The sequence below is a fragment of the Pyxicephalus adspersus genome, chromosome 6 (genome assembly GCF_032062135.1).
Source record: "Pyxicephalus adspersus chromosome 6, UCB_Pads_2.0, whole genome shotgun sequence".
NCBI lineage: Eukaryota > Metazoa > Chordata > Amphibia > Anura > Pyxicephalidae > Pyxicephalus > Pyxicephalus adspersus.
The window spans coordinates 44,785,157-44,807,784 of NC_092863.1; the positions used below are offsets into that span (position 1 = coordinate 44,785,157).

Consider the following 22,628-nt stretch of genomic DNA (forward strand, 5'->3'; position numbering starts at 1 on the left):
TGGTGTTTGCATTTGTTTTATTTCAAAATGTATGCTATTAAATGAGTAATTATGTTAGCAAGATCATCTCATTTTAAAAGTATAAAATTACTGAGCAGAGATTCACTTCCTGCTGTCTCTCTTCCTCCCTTTTGCAGCCACCAAACAGTGGTGTTCCCTCATGTTACTGATGTTTCTACATCTGCTCAGTGCACTAAAGCTGCCTTAGGGGATAGAACTTCCCTGAGGTTGGCAGTGTCCCTTCAATTGATGTACTCTTCTTATAAAATTGCTGACAAAAAAAAAAATGTAAGTTTCGCTCAGAAGGTATTAAAACATTCGTAGATAAATATCCCTCAGATTCTAGTAATCATTCTTCCGGTGCCAAGGCATCCAGCCACACCTAATGGGAAAGGAGTGGCAAGAGAAGTGCAGAGTGAGAGCTGGTGTGAGGGGCAGTGGGGCATAGCGGATGATCCGGATCTGCAATGACTTCCTTTTGATGCTGCCCTTGCTCATGATTTGACTTGCATAGAGACATAAATCTGAGTCTCCTAACCACCAAGCACATATGAACAGCTTGAAGGACATTCTTTTTTCACCTTAAAAATACCACTCCTATTAGAGCGAGCCCATAGCCTCTCCAAAATGGATTTTCTGTCCGGCTTTCAAGTTGAAGGTGAAATTCTTTGGTGCCTCAAATATTAATACTATGGTGGAACCAAGATTGAATTCTCCTAGCTGATCTCCCTTCCGCATCACAATGCCGTCCTGATTATTGTTCGTAATATAGCTCACGTCATTATGTGAACCTTTGCTGTAGCGAGGACTGTTAGTCTGTAAATCCTGCAATGGTAAAAAGAAACAAATGCTTATTAACCTACAGACCACTATAAAGTATATGTCATAATTGCAGTGATCACTGCCTGTTTTCCTGTAATCTATGCAAACATTTGTGGCAGACAATGATAATATAATGTCACGGTAAATGGTCTCAACTGCCAAGCATTTTCATGAAATGGCGTCCTCAAGTCTGTATTTGTTTTACTATGTCTGCAACATCTTCCCCATCTTTTTACAACCATTGTTCCATTTTAAGCCCCTACTGCCAAATAACGAGCAAAAGAAGTCCTTCAGATGGGGTTACACTTGATATCACTACTCAACAAATGGACAATTACAGCCTATTTACATGCAGCTGAAGTACATCCTACAATAGGTCAGATGGTCGTGCAAATGAATAGGAAATTGGCAATTCATGTCACCTAAAGTAGGTCTTAGTGAAGATTTCAGGAATGTTCAGAGGTGTTTAAACCGACCACTATGCTACGACAAAGTCATTGGGCCTCATTTATGAAATCTCTCCAAGACTGGAGAGGATACACTTTCATCAGTTAAGCTGGGTGATCCAGCAAACCTGGAATGGATTTGGTCCAGGATTAAAAACCTTTGATAACAAATATCAAATGACTTTAAGGAAATCCATTGCAGTTATGCTGGATCACCCAGCTTCACTGATGAAAGTGTATTCTCTCCAGTCTTGGGACGCTTTAATAAATCAGACTCAATGCCTCATTACATACAGGTTTATTTTTTAGTTCTTGACTACAAACTCTTTACTGTGTCTGAAATGCCTCCATACAAGTCTGTTCAGCTCAAGATACAGATATAATCTGTTATAAACCACTACAGTCCCTATAAAACACTTACCCTGTCAAAGTATATGCGGATAGAGCCAACATTTGTTGCTCCCACTGCTGTAAGTGAAAAGAACCCATGTTTCCAGTTGCCTGTGAGTACCACTCGTTCATTATAACAGAACAACTCTTTTATCCAACGAGCTACTCCTGGATTCACAGACATTAGTGATCCTAAGGAAGTAATAAAACAATTTATATGAAAACAGCTGTCCATATCAAAAGAAAAAAGTGAAAGAGTGCAACAGAAAAAGAAAAAAGTCCACAAATTACCCAAAACTTTTTGATGTTACGAAGGCCTTATTTAAATAAAGGAAACAATGGAAATGATACCTGGGAAATGACGTCTGTGATGCACATTCCAGTCTGTTGGTGAGTGAAAGCAGTGATAGTCCCCAGGAGCCAGGTAAATGACACAATGATAAAGCTCATTGCCTTCCTGAGTCACAAGCTGATCCTGGAATGAAGCTACAAAGAAATGCAAAAAAAAAATGCATAATCCAGTAAGGAAATCATATAGTAGCAAAAGCTTCTTTCACCTAATGGACTAAAGTTACTAACTATATCACCAAGGACAATTAATGCTAATGTTAACTGTAATTCATCTGCAAATTACACTGGGATTAGTAAAAGCAGATTAGAGCACAAGTATTGCTTTCAGGCAGGGAAGTCTGATTATTTGCATGCCACTCTACTGTCATTTTCCAAGCTGATCAAAGTGATTCACAAACTCACTATTTGTGACGGAGAGATTATTGGTCCATGTCTGTGGGCCCAAAAAAGATTCCAGTGAGTAGGTTACCCCTTTAACCTGTTCTACTTCACAGTTTTTTACTCGGCCAAAGTGCAGGATCTTTCCGTCAGATGGACTGATCTGGTGAGAAAAGTGTAGTACAAATACATTAGACATCAGTTGTGTATAAAACAGGACATCAAACAAGTTGATTTTTAGTTGACTGTGGAAACAAATTACATTTCAACACAATTTTTATTGCATCACTCTGATGTAGTGATGTAATGATGTAGGGATCATAAAGGGGAGCTATAGCAGCCAGTGAGGACAAGCTCTTTCACACATCCAAAGTGTAGGATAGAATCTTTGTTAGGGGCTCAATTACAGAACACAAATATTGCAGACTGGGCAAGAATAATAAAAACTAAAGTTGTTTCCATACAGGGTGCAAAAAATGAAATTGTTTTGTCCCTGACAGGGTTGCTTTACAATTCAAACAGATACTGTACTCTGTAGTTTCCTTCTCAATTCAGCACCAACACCTCCTCTTTGGGCAGAACATTATTCTGCCAATGCCATGAGCCCAGTCAGTCATTTGCCTGGAGAGCAAGTTATCACTATCTAGAATTACAATTACACAATATATAATTATCATGCAAGTAGAAGAGATTAGGAAAAATATTTCTTCCATCACTTCCACATGACAATGGCTGAACTTTGGTATTGTGCATTAAAGGCTATTCAAGACTTGCTGTACTCACCATACTATGGGAGTCACACACGGGCCGTGCCTGAGGTTTTAGCTTTCTTCTGAAGAATTCACTGAGGTTTCGGTACTGGTGCAGATCTTCTACTGCCGCCTCCTTCATGTTCACACCAAATGTCCAGATGTATAGACTGTATACAGGTTTCCGCAGCCATGTTGGTAGTTCCACCTGATTCAGGCGTCCCCATGCCCGAGAAAGCAATCTTGTTGGCACAGACTTGTAGATAGCAACCTATATGCACAGGTAGGTAAGGTAAGTAATTACCAATTCCACATATATGAATAAACTCAGCTGAGGAGGTTGAGGTATGCAGGTGTTTTAAAGATACTTTGGTCACAATTTCAAATAGCTATAGATAAACCTGTATTCAAATGAACAAAATACCAACAAAAAACAGTATTTAATACAGAAAAGTACAGAATACAGAAAAAATTCCAATGAACAATATGAAATCAAATTCCTGATGTAACACATTTTATATAAACATAATCATTATTTTTAGTTCACCTAAGCAATAGGAACGAATGCAGGGGGTGCACAAATCAGCTCAGATTTCTCAGGCACAGACCTAAGAGCTCCAGGAGATTTTAGGGTGTTTTTTTAGATTTCCTATTTAAGAGAATTTAGGAAAAACTTGAAGATATCGCCCTGCTACACCAAACCTAGTTCTTGGTCATTTCATTCTGCTGTGCACAGTTCTTGGTAGACTCCCTGATCTACATAAAACAATCAAACTATTGACATAGTGTCTTACACCAATACTGGAGAAACCTCAGTTTTGTACCTTAAACCCCAACAAAAGTTTATGTTCTAGGACATGGACAGACGTAATAGTAAACTATAAGCTTTTCCAATGTTTTGCTGCCACAGACCAATACATTGTCTGCCATGAAAAACCTGCTGGTGTTTGTTTCATATTATTACTAAACAGGATTTATATAGCGCCAACATATTACGCAGCGCTGTACATTAAATAGAGATTGCAATTGACTGACTGAGCTTACAATCTAGGATATGTAATAAATAGTCTGTAGTGTTTTCTTCTCAAATCCTGAAATTACCTATACTGCTACTGTAAATCAACTTCAATTAAACATCTCAGCTGGTTTCCAATGAATAACTTGTGCTTGTGAAACCTTATCACTGGCTTTGTTTCCACCAATATCTAAACTGTAGAAAAAAGTAAAATTGCAGAAAACGTCCTAATGCTTTAGGTTGGCATTCCAATATCTAAATTCTAGAGCGGGTTAAAGCAACTAACAAATTTAGGATATACACACATATGTGCCTTATTAGTTTTCATATATGAAATGTAGGAGGCAGTTAATCTCACAATCACCCAATCTTTACTGCAGATGAATCTTCCATGTGCATGGATTTTAAATGTAATGGATTCAACACAAGTAAATGTTTGGTAAAAGTCACTTTAAATGCTTTAGAAAAAAAACCCTGAATGTATGATTTTTTAAATTTCTTTAACTCAAGAAAAGAGCAGGAAAAAAAAGTCCCAGTAAGTATGGTAAAGCTAGTGGCTAGAAGACGTCTGGAAAAAATAAAGGACAATTCTCTGAACTCTCCATTAATATAAACTGGTACCAACATTAGACAGCAGACACCTGGTCTTACCATAAAAGTGTTGCCAATCTATCCACCATGCTGTGGCATGCAGTAATAAATCTATGGATGCCATCCACATGTGAATTTGCTTAGATCTATCAACAAGATAGAATCAGACACCAAGCATTGCATTGTGGGAAAAAGTGGGAGCATGCATTCCCTATACATGGATTGTAAACTTTTCAAGGGACTTTTTAACAGCAGGGAATAAAACAGGTCTGTCAAGGTAGGAGCTTGACCTTTATAATACAGGTAGTCCCCACGTTAAGGACATCAGACGACTCCTAGATACAACGGGGCTTCCCTGCTCCCTCGTGTGCAGGACGGAGGCTTGATGGGGAGAGGGGGCAGTTTGCATGACTTCTTTGAGAGAAATTTTTTGCTGTTCTGCAAGTTGTAACACTTTAATGACCAATACAAACTCTGCACTTGTTTCTTTTTGCATATCAAAGCACAGCTTGCTCCAGAAATTAATGAATGTCTAGGCACCATAAAAAGTTTTTTTTTTTTTTTTTGCTTTGTTTGTGATTAGCTCACAGTGAGGACTTTATACAGTAACTGACACCACAACTGACACAATCATAATATGTTGAGACAAACATCTGTCCTAATTGCATTTATTAAAATAATGTACCTGTTCCGACTTAAATACAAATTCAACTTAAGAGTCCTTTTGTAAAAACAGCAGTTCCCATTGTTCACATACATGTTTAAAATGCACATTTAAATAACACGCTTTAGGTTAAACTTTGGGATAACAATAACCCCCTCACACCCGTTCCTACCATCCATTTTTATCTACCTAAAGCCTTAGTCCACAGGGTTCTTTTTTAGGTGTCCATGTCACTGGCTGTAGGACTTGGACACCTTGGTTTGGCAGCCCGGCCATTGGAGGATGCAGCAGCAAGATGGAACAGAGGGGAACCAGCAGATACATTTGAAATGCTGAATTAGCAGCCCCATTATGCTGGAAGTAGCACCATCAAGAGACCTGGGCTGCAGATTTAGGCCAGTATATTTTCCTTCACATGAGCAAAGGAAGATAGTAGGGAGTGTGAAATTTAGACATGTTATTCCTTAAAAAAGTGGAAAACCATACAATTAAATATTTGTTGCAATATTTCTGTCAGAGGATATTAGTGCATTATTAAACTCAAAATGTTTTGTAAAATCACACTTCAATTAATTTTGCCTTACACATAAACAATATATTATGCATCTCTTAAAATTGTAAATGATAACATTGCACTGGTATAGATAATTAATATGTCAAGCCTTAAGTTTGTGTAAGTTTATCAAACGGCGAGAAACTACAGTACTCAAAACTATGCAGAGTAGCTTTAGGAGGTCATGAATTTGCAGTCCTAAGTCCCAGGTTCGAATCTCAAATGGTACACTATTTGCATGGAGTTTGTAGGTTCTCCCTGTGTTTGCGTGAGTACTCCGTTTTTCTCCCACATCCCAAAAACATGGAGTTAGGTCATTGGCTTCCCCCTAAAATTAACCTTTGATTGTATTAAGGACATATTACTGAGGTAGAGACATTAGATTTGTGAGCCCCTTTGAGTGACAGCTAGTGACATTACTATGGACTTTGTACAGCATTGCGTAATATGTTGGCGCTATAAAAATCCCATATATTAATAATGATATAATAATTATAATCCTCAGGCTTGAGTGGGGATACTCAACATGTGACCCTAGCCTCTGCACCCCCAAACACCACCCCTCTACCCACTGAACTATCCCCAGATACTGCCTAACATGGACTTCACCCCCTCCTACCCTCCCCCCTTCTTCATTACCATGCACAGCACCCCTCCACCCTCGTAACATCGCCTAATTCCTCTGCTACATTACTCCATCTCCTACATATCTCAACTACACAAACTCCTCCCCAATCCATTCTTCCCCCCTGCCCTGCCACCTCCATTATAGTGCCTACCTCCAATCTCACCCCTTTAATCACACTGTTCCCACAGACCGCACATTCCATCCAGTTCACACCCCAACCCAAGTGAAACCCCTCCATAAAAGGAGAATACATTGTTCAACAGCCAATTGGAAACAAAATGTTCTCTTTTTTTAAAAACTAAATAGAAGTGTATTTTTCCGCTTTTCACAACAGTACAACTATTCATCCCCTGGTCTGCTCAGCATTGTGCAGATCTGGCAAGCTTTTCCATAGTGACAACTTGTCATAGCCATGAGCAAGAGGATTACTTTTATTCCAGACAGATGAATGAAGGACACCGAAAGAATGTTGACCTACAGTCTGTTATCCCCAGCACAGCTTGTCTCCCACGAAGCAGAGCTCTGTGCATTGTTTCATTCTCAGAATTAGACCAATGAAAGTCAGCAGACTGCAGAAACCAACAAATCGTAGGATCTTTGATTTTTTAATAAAATTGCATTTTCACAACAGGAGCCTTTAAGTTGTCATAAATGTTTTTCATCTAAATAAACACTTTTATTTATGAGATCCAGCTAGACAGATAAGTTTTATAGCTGAAGAAATAGATCTTCAGCTATAATTAGTACTTAAAACTACACACAGAGATAGAAGATTGGTAGCATTTTCTGCAATGGAATGGCATCTTTATGTGATTGCTGCAAAATCAGATCAGATAGATAGGCAAGTCACAGTTTTTTTCTGATGGTCCCATTGTTCCTTATAAAACTGTGAGTTATGACTATAACATTTGCCATAGTTGTACTATAATTTCTCTAAAGTTTACAGACATATAATAGGTACGTGTCTCAGAGTAGGTTGCAAATACTTGATAATGCATTACAGGAATCACAATTACAATGTGTCTGCACTACACAGCCTGTTATTCTTACAATCACAAAACAGATGAAAGCAGTAAACTTACCCTACTAGTAGGCCGCCATCCTACTCTGACCAAGGGCCGAAGTGCAGCAAATGGTAAGAGGTAATAAAGGATCGTGAGAGGCCAAGAACGCAGCTTCAGAGCGGACCTAGACATGCAGGTCAGCTGCCCCAACCTCCGTCTGAGAGCCAGCTGAGGAAACTGCAACCTGCAAATCAGACACAAGTATGAAAAGATCCCGATAGATCCCTGGCACATCAGCTGCCCAGTCTGAGCACTACAGCACCAGAACTACAGCAGCAACTTGGCAGTGCCCAACAGGTGTAATCCATCATGACTTTATGCAGGACGTCTCAACACTTTGACTAAATAAACCAGAGCCTAAAACCTTTATTCCTAAAATGAGACCACAAAAACTTACATGGACACGAATCCTGCTAAAACAATCAGAAAATATGATTGATAAATCCCAGGTGGTAAAGTTTGGAAGGGCTGGGCCAACCTTCACCAGACTCCGTTAAGCACCTTCCTAACTTATTACAGATGCTGATTATCCAGATACAATGTCTGCAAGAGTGCTTCTGGTTCCAGAAAAGGAATGTGCAGACAAATCAAATGCAAACAGCACTGTGTAAAATAATAATACAGCACGCTTTATCCACTCCAACAGCAATTTTACAAGTGTGGCTTAAAAACAACACAAAAAGTAAGCCATGCGGACATTAGGGTAACAACACAGAGCAGCTCACATTAAGTAAAATGCAGAGACTTTCAGCTTAGGATCTTATTCATGGCTGTAAAGCAGAATATGAGGTACCCAGGAGCCAGAGCCGCCTCTCACACTCCCCCTTCATTGCAGACAGTCATGGACCAATCCCAGCTTTTCTGCCTCTTTCCCTATCCATCCCTTCCAGTGACACATTCCTCTCCGGCCTGGTGCCTCATTCACACTACAAATGCTGAGCAAGCTGCTTTTCTGCCCGACTGACCATACAGTGGCATCATTCTCTCCCCCACCCCTCACCCCACTGAATACATAAGGAGCTTTAGCCTAATTAGGCCAAACAAAAGCTTAGCCATTGCTCTCCCTGTCCTTTCCCCGTTTTGGCTGACCTGCAATCAGAGGCTACCTGAAGCGAGCACGTCTGCTGGAAGAAGAATTGTCAAGTTTTGCTGGTTCTGCTGAGTCCGTTTGTTCTTCCCTGGCACAGTTATTGGCACTTGCTGCTCTTGTTCTGCGAACATGGGGTTTCACTTTGCGCAGGTTAAATCTAAAGGGAGCAGGGTTGTTTGTAGGCTTCTGGCATCTCACCATCTCCTCAGGTGAAGGTCCGGACCGTGATGGCCCCTCAGTGACTGGCACATCATCAGGTCCGAGGCTGCCAGTCTTTGCTGCCTCCTAGGTGAAGGATGTGACGACACAGAATAATACTCTGTAATAAGCAGGTTTCTACCTCTCGCTCCTCCTTCACCACTTCATAGGCTAGGAGTTCCTCTGGCTTAATTCTTCAGAGCATTTACTGTACAGGTCAGCACTAACACTCAACCTATACATGAGAATATCCATGCAAAACACCATCAATATTTACACCTAGTGCAATTCCTAAATATCTTCTGGAGGAATGAAATGCTACTTTTTTTATACTTCACAACATATGAACAAATGTACGCTTTTAAAAAGTTAAGACAAGAAATCCCTAGATGTAAGTGCATTTCTGCAGAAACAATATATATATAAGAATCTGCATCTGTTGCCAACATAACCAGTCCCTTTAACATCTTTAGAACGTCTTCACACATTTTCTCTTCCAATGATGACCATTCTTCTATGCCAGGAATTTTCGGTAATTGTATTTCCTCTATTTTAGTTTTCCTCCTGACCTCTTACAGTGATGAGCCTCTTAGAGTCACAATCCAACTTAAGGATAGCAGAAGTTAAATAGTTGCTTCTGCTCATAATGATTTTATAACACAATAAAGCTTTTACACCGTATATCCATAGCACAGAAAATTATGTAAGTCATCCATAAAAACAGCGGAATTTGAAAAATCTATTTTTTAAGATTACCACCTCCGGAGCAAATAACACAGTGAAGAACAATATGCGATTTTCACAGTTCTTCCTCCAGCGTACTGGTTTAATCCTTTAGTTTCTGTCACTTTCTATGATTCCCATGCACATAAAATCACAAATGTCCAAAAAAAAATGGTTGCTTTGATTTTTCCCTTTATGGATGATTTTAGTAATTTGCTTTCATACTGTGTTTCTGCTTCTTTATCTTTCAGATATAATTCCAATTCACATTTGAGCTTTCTTCAAACTTTCTTTCAAACTTTCTTCGACTTGTACACCAATCAGATACATCTGAATCTTATTCAGAACATTCCAGGTAATGTAAAGCTAGAAGCATAGAATCTCAGTTCTAATAGATTTACAAATCTAATTTAGCAGTGGGGTACATAATATGATGATTTTATTTCCAACTTCAGATTTCACCAAAGCAATTCTCCAGGTAATTCTCTGCATGATAGTGGTGTAAAAATACCTGAAACAAGTTTGATTGTCCTTTTCTGGTTTGCAATCCACCCTGGACAAACACACCCCATGTTTTATTTTAGCTTTTTAATTTTTTTTTTTTTAGCTCTTCCACCTAGTATATTTAAATTACTACAAACACTAGGTGAACCACTCAAATTACCAATGCAGTGAACATGAGCCGTTTTACTGGACAAAATATGTTTATTTTTCTGTTCATCCAGTTCTAAGATTTAAATCTGCATTTAAAGTTGAGTAATATTTACAGGTCTTGTCCCTTCCCTTGGATAGAAGAAAACTGTAGGAGTGTCTTACAACCTTTGCAGAAAGTATTACATTTATTGAAATGAGTAACAGCAATACAAAAAGAAATTCAGAAAAGTGTATACAAAAAAAGCCTGCTAAGGAATTTACTAATGAGTTTGCTTTAGTAGTTAATTTAGAGCCATCGCCGTATCACAAAAGGAATCCAGTCATGGCACAACCTTACATTTACAAGATTGCTAGGATACTACTGAACTATTTCTATTTTATTACTCTCACTGGGTACAACGCTGGAGAATCTTGCTTGCCACCAAGGGAGCAGCAACAAAGCGATGACTGGGTTCAGGCAGCAAATGCAACAACATGTCCCTTTTAGTTAGAAGTTACCGATTGACTACTAAGTATGTCATGACTGTACCCTCTTCTAAGTGGCAAATGGCAGGCAAACGTTAAAAAACAAGCTCACAGATAGATTCCCAATCCAAAAGCTTCAGTACTTTAAGTCATTGACCTTGAACAAGATTGCAAATTGGTAGTTGAAACTTTATTTTAACTTTCTAGTTTGCATACTTGCTCTAGATAAATCAGAAGGCATTAAAGCAAGAGATAGCCAGACAACAAATATTAGACGTCAGCAACAGCCACCCGCTTTAAGTAAATTTATATCAGTGATAAGCCTATACTTGCGTTCCCCTTAGGAAAGTTCTTACTGGACTAAGAGAGCAAAAAAAAAAAAAAAAAACACTAAGTTTTTCCAGCTTTATTCAACATTTAAACAAATTGGTAGAAGTTAAATGTTATGGTCATTACCCTCATTATCATTTTTCTGAATTCACAGCAATATTTTTGGATTGTCGTAAACAAGTCATTTGGCTATTATGTGAGATTAGAAAAAAAACTGCATTGTCACAAACTCTAGAACAGGCATGTCAAATTTAATAAAGTGGGTCTGCTGAGAGCAACACTTACCGGTACATAAACCTTGAAAAGAACACTTCAGTAACAAACATAGTAGCAATATTTGCAATTTATGACAACTGTTCCCAAAGAGAGAGACAATTTCCTAAAATATATAGAAGAAAATTATGAAAGAGAGTACAGTCTTTACAAACTACACTACAGCTGAGGCCACATTTAATTCAGATGGTTAGGAAAGGAGTGCAGAAAAAAATGCCCACTTCAGACTTGCTGTTGAGTGCAGTATTCTACTGCAGGCTCAAGCATGTTCCCAAACATTTTCATACAACTGAATGGAAGCAATTGAAAACCATGTTTGCACACATTTGCACAAAGTTACAGTGGAACCCGGTGCAGTTCCTGAAATATTATGTCATTTCCAGCCTCTTGGTTTCTTTTTCACCTCTGGTCTGATATATATATATATATATATATATATATATATATATATATATATATATATATATATATATTTGGTGATAAGAAATTGGAGATGGGTGGTGGCCCCTGTATTGACCCAACTCATCAGTAACCAACCAAAAACAGCTGGGGCGGGCACTATGTGTGTGTGTGTGTATATAATACACACATATAATAATCAGGATTTATATAGCGCTAACATATGACGCAGCACTGTACATTAAATAGGGGTTGCAAATGACAGACAGTGACACAGGAGGAGAGGACCCTGCCCCGAAGAGCTTACAATCTAGGAAGATAGATGCAATTGCATGACACATAGACTTGCTGCTCAGCTCTACCTAAAGCAGCGGTGTCAAACTCTGGCCCGGGGGCCAAATCTGGCCCACAACGTCCTTTTTTTTTGGCCCCCAAAGGAATCCTAATTATGAACTGCAGCTGGCCCGCCGCTACTACAATTCCCGGCATCATTCTCGTCTATAGACCAGCGGGCTCTCTGCCTATGCGTGGCCCCACATTGGACTGTTTTATAGATGCAAATAATGCCGGGAATTTTGGTAGCGGCGCTATAAGAGGGAGTATCAGCAGCGGCCACTCATTAGATTTTGCTTCACATTTGCCCCGTCTGGCATTTCCAGCACTTCCCCCTCAGCTGTACTTTTTCTTGCTACTCCAAAGCATGGACTTGAATATTTGGATTTTCATAAAAGAAAATTGTTGTTATTATTATTGTTAGCCTATGCAAAAAAGTTACCATTGAAATTTAACTCAGAAGGGTACAAATAGAGAAAGAGGCATAAGAAAAAAAATTATGCCTCTCTCTCTATTATAAACTTGTTCCAGATTGAATGTGATGCAAAACTTCTTTGTTTCCATATGAAAATGGTTTATATCAAATAAGAAAGAAAAATTTCCTACATTTTTTCAATAAATTTCAAGGTTGCCAGCGACTTTGTCAAAGTTTTTAATTTTGGCCCTCCGTGTATTTGAGTTTGACATCCCTGACCTAAAGGAATGGCATATTTAATTTATGTACATATGAAGGGTTCAGAACAATAAAATGATGGATTTACAGCTACTCAACTAATAATTTTTATTTCTAATACAATGTAGAATAAAAAGATAACAAATGATATGATGTCCTGTATATTCACCCACGATGACCACATTAAACACAAAGTTTTAGAACAACCTGAACATGCCTCCATCTTGGGTCTTTAGGGCACATATATGGTGGCACAATATCTACATAGAGGTTTCATCTTCTCCAAGTATACTGGTGATCATTATATTTTTTTTATACTTTTGAGAAATATCCTGTACCGTTTTGTTATGTCCACAGGACAGAAATGAAGAGAAATCTCTACTATGTGTACCATTTTAGCATTTTTTTTATTCAATAAAATCTAGGACTTCAAAAATCCCCACCAACCAAATGCTGATTGTATAATTTTGTCCCTTATTTGCAAAACTGTAAAATTTAGCTACACTGAACCTCAGATGAATAAACCAAGTTAACATAAATTAATTATGCAAACTTATTTCCCATAATACTAAGCCACTTCACAATACAATCTACCCAAAGCATGCATCAATCACATAATTTATTATTATTCATTTTTCAAACACTTGTCCAAAAAAAGGGATTAAATGACAAAGGTTTACAGTAAACTAGATCATATATACATACAGTGGTACCTCGGTTTAAGTTTGCTTTGGAATAAGTTTAACTTGGTATAAGTCCTGTTTGGACATGAAAACTTTTGCTTGGTATACAACCTTTGTGTTAGAACTTGTATGGGTCAAAATGAGTCATAACACCGCACGCTATCCTTATTTACCTCTCTCCAGACAAAGCCACGAATTCCCATGAGCGTCAGTACGCCAGTTACTACCATTCAGTGAACAACCCGCGCTATAACTCTCTGTGATATACATAACATCTCCTCCTCCTTCCTTCTCAGCACCATCCTAGTAGGCACTCGACTCTTCTCAGAATGGTAAAGTGAATTAAAATTTTCATTTATTTCATTTAATTGCTTTTGTATTTATTTATTTTAGTATTAGGTTGAGTTTAATTTTTTTATACAGCCCAATCAAGGTATAATATGCCAATAACAATAGTTTTTTTTTAATGGGAATGGATGAATCATTTTCCTTTTATTTCTTATGGGAAAAATTTGTTTGGTCCAAGTATCAAGGATCTGGAACGGATTAAGCACTTATACCAAGGTACCACCGTATTTGAAAAATAATTAAACAACACCAAACAACAAGCCATCATTTACCTCTATAAGTATAAGCAATGTGCAGAATGTATTTTCAAAGCTTAACTTTTCACCTAGAACCAAATCTTGCCAGTGCTCTAATTTAAACAACCATCTGGTGTTTCTAAGCGGTTAGATACCCACTGAACCGTGCTCTAGATTTGTGTTGATCTTGTTAAAAGTAAGTAAATAGTTTAGCATTAATAGTCTGGGCAAAGCTGTGCTTTAAGTACACCTCCAATTTTCTATTATTTCCAACTGCCTATAAGTTTACTAGAGCTGTATTACACAAATGGTTTTCATAAAACTATATCCCTTGTTTACAAATACTTCAGTAAAAAAAACAATGTATATTCTGACAGGCAGCTAGGGAACAATTCTTTACAGAATATAAGAAAACTATAAAAACATATTTATGGAAGTCATACCTCCAAGTTGTTAGCTACTTGTGGGGGGACCTCAATCCCAAGCTTTTCCAGTTTCTGAATTTTATAACTCTCATACTGTTTGTAGCCTGTATAGCCTCCACCTGTTCCCAGGAGCACATACAAGGGTCTGATCTTGACTCCCAGAGCAAGAGATGCAGCATGAAATTTCCTTCCATCTGTACAAAAAAAGAACTGTATTTTACAAAGCTGGTAATGAAATAAAAATAAACTCAAGGCTTTGACTGAATAAAATCAATAAAATCAATTGATGACTGAAATATAAAAAAATAACACTTATATTGCTGCTAAATTGTCACAATTACCAGTCCAGATATCAATAGTAAATATTTTGCAAGATGAAAAACATGATGCAACAGTATTAGCAGTTTGCAATAAAGAGATGAAGGAAGGATAACCCCTCCCAAAGAAGAATGAATCACTCATGAGCTTATTCGATCCCTTGGAAAAAAAAGTAAATTTGTTTTAAATTCAAGAATACAGCGAAACCACAGAAAATATATGCAGGTTTATAGCACAAACAAAGCATACCAAGGAATAGAAAATGGAATGTTTGAAACAGTACCAAAAAAAACAGTAAGAAAGGAACATAGGAACAAAAACATTCACTTTTAGACTTAATCAATCTATAAGGGATATCAACCTCCAAAGTATCAAATTAGCAGGTAAGTAGAACCACACAAGTGGAACCAAATAACCCTTCCAATAAGAAAAAAACATTGCAGGTAATATTATGCAAACTTGGAGCATATATCAAAGATATCCCTATAGCAGCCACACATGGAAGTTATTCAATTCAGATTGAAGTAAATAAGATGACATGAAAGAAGGACAGAACAAAAAGCCACAGAGAAAGAAAGAGTCCTGATGAACCCAACACCAGTAAAACCCAGCATCCAGAGCTCAAAGTATCTCCAATCCCATCCAATAACACCAAACAAGCTCAGGTGGTCAAGGAGGAGGTGTTAAGACAAACAACTTCCAGGCGTTTATCTAATTTATCATACATCCGTGCCCTTAGGAATTCCATGAAATGGAAGTCTTTAATTTGAGCTTAGAGCTTGAATGTATTGGGAGGGAAGGCCATCTTCTATTTCTTAGCTTTGTATAGGTGTAGTAAGCCCAAAAGGCAAGTCATTGGATCCATTTGTAAAGAGGATTTAGCAATCAGAAAGTCCGCGACCTCCTGCCAAAATGAGTTTAAGGCATTTCCAAAAACATTTAACAAGGTGCCTACTATTGACCCATACCACCAGCATAGATCGCTAGCACTGGGATAAAATGCAAGCAATTTGGTACCAATGATGTCTTCTCCTAACAGAGACACATGTACTTGTCAGCGAATGTAATGTAACAATGTAAATGTTTTTTTCAATGTTCATTTTTTTTTTAACATTTATAAAATAATTTGTCTGCCAAAAAAACCTGCTTTCCCAAACTCTTCCTTTCATGTTAACAAAGGGAATAGTAGTTCCCTATGCAGAAGCTTGTAAGTAATCTCCAAATTTGAGGGTGGAATATCTGGGGAAACTGGAAAAGATATATATCCGTAAACTATCCAACACAATCACGCATTTTTTTTGCTTTAAATACACGTGTACAGAGTTTCGCATTCCTTACCACCCTAGACTGCATATACTTCACTTACTGTGGGTCAAAAAGAAAAATTGATTTCACAACCTTTCATTCCTCATTCCTGTTCCTGAACACTTCATATCTGCATTTATATATTTCCCATGGTGACTGGAAAGAAGACAGAGCAATTATTGTGCCTATAAATGCTACTTTAATGAGTGGCAAAACTTCTCCAATATTACAGAACCAGAGGGGGTTGGCACAAGCCTAGTAAAGATTGGATTTGTTGCTCATGGTAATAGGAAAGGACAATAAGATTGGTTTGTATTCTTTCCCAGAAAGGAAAGCAAACCCTACAAACAAGTAAAATGTGACTGATTACCATCACACCTACTGGGACTCTATTCCAACCCAAATATAATATACTATACCAGCTTTTCTTAACCTTCTTACCCCTAAGGAATCCTCAAATTAATGTTTAGGCCTGGGAATCAATGCTAAAATACATTATTTGGAAATATGCCTCTCATGTTGACAGTCAGTGTGAAAAATGTCTCTTTTACTATGGTGGACCAAATTCAGTCTTTAAAGATGGGTCAGAAGATCACTGGGGTTATGACTGTGGCATTAGACCCTGAACTATGCAGGTGACACTAGATGAAAGAACAGGCAGCCATAGCTCAACAAACCCCTCAAAATGTTTAACATAGAGAAATCATTTTCAGGTCTTCAGGGAACTTCTGCTATTATTACAGTGTCCACAGCTCATAGTGCATTAGTCTGTGGGCAGTAGGAAGAATGCCTCTTACATTGTTGGTCAGTGGGAAGAACGTCATCCTTACACATAGCCAAAAAGATCATTGGTGTCACTTAAACTGAACTGATTCACAAACTGCTCATTGCTCAAGGAACCCCTACAGACTTCAGGGGTGAGAATCACTGATCTGGAGGAACCCTGTAACCCAGAATCCCTGATCTGGAGGAACCCCGGGTGAGAATCACTGATCTGGATATATCCTGGTTGACAATCTCTGATCTGGATGAATCCTGTAACCCAGAATCACTGATCTGGGGGAACCCCGGGTAAGAATCACTTATCTGGGGGAACCCCAGGGTAAGAATCACTTATCTGGGGGAACCCCAGGGTAAGAATCACTTATCTGGGGGAACCCCAGGGTAAGAATCACTTATCTGGGGGAACCCCGGGGTGAGAATCAATTATCTGGGGGAACCCGGGGGTGAGAATCAATTTTCTGGGGGAACCCTGGGGTGAGAATCAATTATCTGGGGGAACCCCGGGGTGAGAATCAATTATCTGGATGAATCCCGGGTTTCCATGGGTCCCTGGATGAGAATGACTGCACTATAACATCAGGCAGAAAGTGGTGTGAGCAGCTTTGGGCTAGCTGCTTCATGGAGATACAGGAACTGTGACTGACTCCATAGATAAGGAATGAGAGGACAGAAGTGCACAATATAGGAAGATAAGGAAGAAGGGATGACTTATGGAATAAGTACGGTAATAGCTTACTCACTGGAATGGAAGCTGCGAAGTTGACCTGCTGTCAGGTACCTAGAGAAACAACAAAACACAATGTTATATCACAGGCACTAGTACTAAGGACAGCTACAACACGCTGCATTCATTCTCTGGACATGAATAACAACACGTATCGCTTTCCTCCTTTCACTCTACATGAGGTGACATATTGTACCTGCTCAGCCTGCATTGAGGACCACACGCCCTCCACATGCACAGCGCCATCTTCCCCCTGTCACTGCTTCGCCGGTTATGACACAGGTAGGCTTGCCGAGAAGTCAGCCAATACAGGCCGCTTACATCATTAAACACTAGAGCTACGCCGCTTCACATCATTTCAGGAACTGTAGCGCCATTTTGTTGTAGGTCAGTAGCAGTACTCAGTGCTGTGCTTGTTTGTGAACACTAGGTGGCGATAGCACAAGTTTCACTGCTTGAAGCTTCAGAAGCTCATTTATTATTATTATTATTATTATTATTAATATTATTATTATTATTATTAATTATGATGCAAATAACAGACGTATACAGATAGCGAAGAGCTTACAAACTAGGAGGGGGGGAAGTAACACACAATAGGAGGGGAAATACTAGTTGTGTCATATGAGCTTACATTCATGTCATGGTATGTGGGGTCATTTATTCTCATCAAGTGCAAGTATTTTTTTTACTTTTGCCTTTACAATATTCAAGGGGCTTCCAACATAGCACTGGCTGAATGATGGGCTGACCAGAGGCTGTGCCATCTGTAGAGTGCCAGTAGTCCATGAATGTTAAAGCAGGACTTTCAGGAAAACAAAGACACCTAGTTCAGCCAGTCCTGAGCAGTCCCATGCCGCTTCTTTATCTTATATCACTGTGAAAGATTGTGAGACGCACCTTCCTAAAAATGTAAAAAAGAGATGGCACTTTTTTTATTTTCCAGGAAAGCCCCCTCTTAGCATTCCTGGGATCAGGGATAAGCAACCTCCTGAGATATGTGACATTGGTATCCCAGGACGCTGTGGGTTTACCGCTCAGTATTTACTGCGAGGAGAGGGATCTTCTGTGTTGTGTTGATGAGGTATGGAAAAGACATTATGAGGCACAGTTAGTGGCCTGACTATGGACTTTGTGAAGTGTTAACATTAATGATAATAACTTGCCTCATATCTTATCCATTCTAGCCATTTCCTCATCAGTCCCATCTCTTTCATAAATTGGGTTTTTTTTTCTATTATGGAGGCCTAGCATCACATGCAACCATTATCACAGCTGCCTATTTTTAGGGAAACCGGGTCTAGGATCTCACCAGCCCACCTATCATCCTTGAGCTATCTGTATTGTATAGAGATGCACAAAGACTTAAGCTACATACACACGTCCAATGGTTCTTGCCGGATAATCGTCTCAGGGCCGATATGGGTCGAGAATCTAGTGTGTGTACAGCGCTTATCGTCCGAATGACCATCCTAACAGATCCACGGACGATGGACAACGAACGATCCTAATGCAAGGGAGGGGGGAGAGCATGCAGCAGGGTGCCGCTCTGTCGTTGTCCCTCTCCCCTCTCCATAGAGCAGAATGGTGCTGTTTGTATAGCAATCGTTCATGCATCGTGCAGTCCTTGGTCTTTGGAAAGGATCGTAAAAGATCCTTTCCAATTACAATAATTGCACGTGTGTATGCAGCTTTAGTGAAGATGCCGCTTGGTCTAAAACACTTATAGGATGAAGATGGAAATGTGTTATTTGTTATTAAAATTTGTACGTTGACGGGAAAGGCCGGGGGATGTCAAAGTACTGTATATGCATAAGTACTTTATACACATTAAATTTGTGTTGCTTTACAGATGGCCAAGTGCTTAAGATTACATTACATACAGCGTGCTCCCAATGATCCGGATGTGTGTGGATATTGTTGGCTCATCAATGTTTAACAAAAGAATACTGTCAAACCATTTGCTCTTTATGGTTTGTATCATCACACTTATTGTGACATGGTTATCATAAAATTTATATATATAGATTATATATGTTGTTGCTTTTTAGATAAATTATAGTTGATGTTTTTTTATTACAAAGATACAGTATTTATCTACATACCAATGTATGGGATTTTTGTTGTTGGTGTTTATTTTTTTTGTTGGTTCTTTTGCTTCAGATCTGCTGTAACATTCCAACGAATATGTTACTTGGCAGGACAACTTGATAAAATATGTGAAAAGGTGAATGCAGAATGGAACCAATGAGGCCATGCTCGTAAAATGTGAATGTTAAAATTAAGTTGTTTGTTCCAGGAACAGTTCTGGCTTGAAACGTTTTCTTTACATATGTTATTGATAAGTTCCATCTGTAGTGTTCTTTCCTCATTTCCTCTAGTTTCTCCTCATCTTTCTTCCCTCCCTCCTTTTACTTTGGACTTCCAGTATCCCATGTAAGCAGACGACTGATGAGCTGTTTTCTTTTACAAACATGCGTCTTTTCTCAGTGCTGAATTTCATCGTTCTTCCTGCCATCTTTCCCCATGTGGTATCAGGTGGGTAATTAAATTATTACTATGCCCGTAATGAAGATTTAATGCAACAACTAGTGTGTAGTATTTGAAGGGATCCAAGATCTTTTCCAATCAACTTAACTTTACTAGGCTGTTTAGGATCACAAATACCAAGATGGACATTTTACTAGATGCAGTAGCAATGAGCAGCAGTCTGTATTTTTATTGTAGGGTTTAAGTTTGTTTTGTTGGATGTTTTGGGGATTTTTTTCCTGTTAATTTCTGATTGGTTAAACTAATATTACCTATTTCATTACACAGTATTGGAATTCTTTTATCCTTTATAGGAAAAAAGTTTCGCTGGTGTACACTGTCGGATGGGGAACAAAGAAAATGTTCCCACTTAGCCCGGACCCTTCAGAGTGTGTTGCCCTCTAATGATCCATTCTCCAAGGTATCCTGTGTCCGAGCTCACAATACGCAGGACTGTATGAGTAAGATCAGGGTAAGAGAATGAATAAAAATGCCCAATTTCAGGCAATGCAACAATAAACAGGTTTAGAAAATTCCCCTTCTTAGCACAATTCCTGTTTTGTGTGATAATCAATTTAATGCCTAACTTTTTATGTTTACAGGGCAATAAGGCTGATGCAGTATCTCTTGATGCAGGGGATGTCTACACTGCTGTCAGACTTTATAACTTGGCTGTGGTTGCAAAGGAACATCATGCTGAAGGTAATATATTAGCCTTTGGATTGTATAAATGTCAATGCTTTAAACCACAGACACAGTAACCATGTTTTCCATGCAGGAAGCTGTGTGTTTGCAGTGGCAGTTGCACGTCGTGGAACTCTGAATATTAATAACTTAAAAGGGACACGTTCTTGCCACAATGGGGCCAGATGGACATCAGGCTGGAATATTCCTCTTGGTTTCCTGCTTTCGAAAAACTTACTTAACTGGGATGAAGAACAACCACTATCTAAAGGCAAGATTATCTGCAGTATTTGTAGTACACAGAATTTCCTATGTCTACTATCAGCTGCACTTTATTTAAAGAAAATTTGCAGTCTGGCATATCATACATTATAAAAATACAATATCACTCTGGTCTTTGTCACAAGGTAATAATATTTATGTAAACTAGAACAATACACATGTCTGATTATCTGTTTGAAAGTAAGGCTAGGTACACACGTTCAATGGTTCTCGCCTGATAATTGGTCGAGGATCTTGCATGTGTACAGTGCTCATTGTCCGAATGATCATCCTGGCGGATCCATGGATGACGAACAATTGTAATGGAAGTTAAGGGGAAGAGAGCAAGCAGGGTGCCGCCCCGTCGTTCACCCTCTACCCTTCCCATAGAGCAGAACGATGCTGTATATACAGCACTCGATCATGTATCATGCAGTCGTTTGTCGTTGGAAATGATCGTGAAAGATCCTTTCCAACAACAATTATTGCATGTGTGTACATAGCCTTAAGTAAAGGATATATCATCTATTTATTACATACCAGTATGCAGCCTACTACTACTGCTTGGTGTAAAGTTGGACAAAAAACGAATATATTATAATAAATTCTATAATCAATATTCAATATATATATTTGTTTACCTTTGTTTTTACTTTATTTTATATATACTAATCAAAGAAAGTGTTACGTGACAATATGTTGAAGCAACCTTGTGCTTTACCAATTATACTTTAGGTTTAAATCAGCTAAAAACATTCCAGGTGCATCATTCAAAAGGCATTAAAATTCTTACATTTGCCTTTTTTATTTAGAAAGCCCCCATACCTAAGTGAACAAGGCAAGCGCCTTGCCAGAATGTAGCAGAAGTTCCCGCACCCCTTGCTAAGACCTTTAGCTCTAAAGTCTGACTTCAGCTATAACTCTGACTTGGCAGGGAAAGTGCAACCACTAGCCTACTCATATAAGGTCTGCATACTTGTTCTTAACCTGAATATAAAGTGTAATTGTGAAACATTCAGCAGATACATTGCAACAGGACAAAAGTAAATCTAAACAGAGATTGGTGGCTCAATTTTTAAAATCTAGGTACTGTTATTTTTAATCATTCACAGTGGCATGCAATGTTCACTCCATAATAGAACATACATTTTTATTAGGTTTTATGATAATATACATCAAAAAGATACAAACTAAGCTAATTAGTAACAATTATGGTATTTGGGTGCAAATAAATACAAATTTTTCACACCAGAGATGGTTGCAAATTGACTTTATATTCTTGCAGACCCAGTTTTGAATGTGTTTATTCTTTCTAGTTGTCAGTGGATTTTTCAATGAAAGTTGTATTCCTGGAATTGGAATCTCCTCTCCGAACCTCTGTGAATTATGCCAAGGTACTAGATCCTACGTACGAGAAAAGAACCACTTCTGTGAAAGCAGCAGCAATGAGCCATTTTCTGACTCTAATGGTGCATTTCGGTACGATGGACATACTCTGCAAAAACTTTATTATAGACTTCTTTCTTTTTATTTTTATATTTTA

The 22,628-nt window shown here is 38.4% G+C and overlaps 2 protein-coding genes across 8 annotated transcripts in view; one reads left to right on the top strand and one right to left on the bottom strand.

Annotated features, from left to right (window-relative positions):
• PISD (phosphatidylserine decarboxylase) lies at positions 1-17,999 on the bottom strand. 6 transcript variants are annotated; one of them, XM_072415536.1, is made up of 8 exons: positions 17,808-17,999; positions 17,628-17,665; positions 14,500-14,675; positions 3,171-3,407; positions 2,412-2,550; positions 2,010-2,144; positions 1,690-1,850; positions 1-825 (listed from the first exon to the last, which is right to left on the bottom strand). In XM_072415536.1, the coding sequence occupies exons 1-8, from the start codon at positions 17,855-17,857 to the stop codon at positions 601-603; spliced, it is 1,161 nt and encodes a 386-aa protein (XP_072271637.1). In that variant the 5' UTR covers positions 17,858-17,999; the 3' UTR covers positions 1-600. The 6 variants fall into 6 exon arrangements, with proteins under 6 accessions (XP_072271637.1, XP_072271642.1, XP_072271636.1 ...); XM_072415541.1 differs by lacking the exons at positions 17,628-17,665; positions 17,808-17,999 and adding an exon at positions 7,670-7,835 and having other exon boundaries at positions 14,500-14,637; XM_072415535.1 differs by lacking the exons at positions 14,500-14,675; positions 17,628-17,665; positions 17,808-17,999 and adding exons at positions 7,670-7,835; positions 8,758-9,060.
• Positions 17,740-22,628, top strand: part of LOC140333694 (serotransferrin-1-like) — a 20,007-nt gene continuing 15,118 nt past the window's right edge. Inside the window, exons 1-8 of one of the 2 annotated variants that reach the window (XM_072415534.1) lie at positions 17,740-17,893; positions 19,464-19,584; positions 19,775-19,879; positions 20,040-20,149; positions 20,455-20,612; positions 20,743-20,842; positions 20,919-21,095; positions 22,402-22,564. In XM_072415534.1, the coding sequence (XP_072271635.1) occupies positions 20,086-20,149; positions 20,455-20,612; positions 20,743-20,842; positions 20,919-21,095; positions 22,402-22,564 (662 nt within the window). In that variant the 5' untranslated portion in view covers positions 17,740-17,893; positions 19,464-19,584; positions 19,775-19,879; positions 20,040-20,085. Of the gene's footprint in view, positions 17,894-18,114; positions 19,880-20,039; positions 20,150-20,454; positions 20,613-20,742; positions 20,843-20,918; positions 21,096-22,401; positions 22,565-22,628 lie in introns of those variants that run through there. The other variant, XM_072415533.1, reaches the window with a different exon arrangement.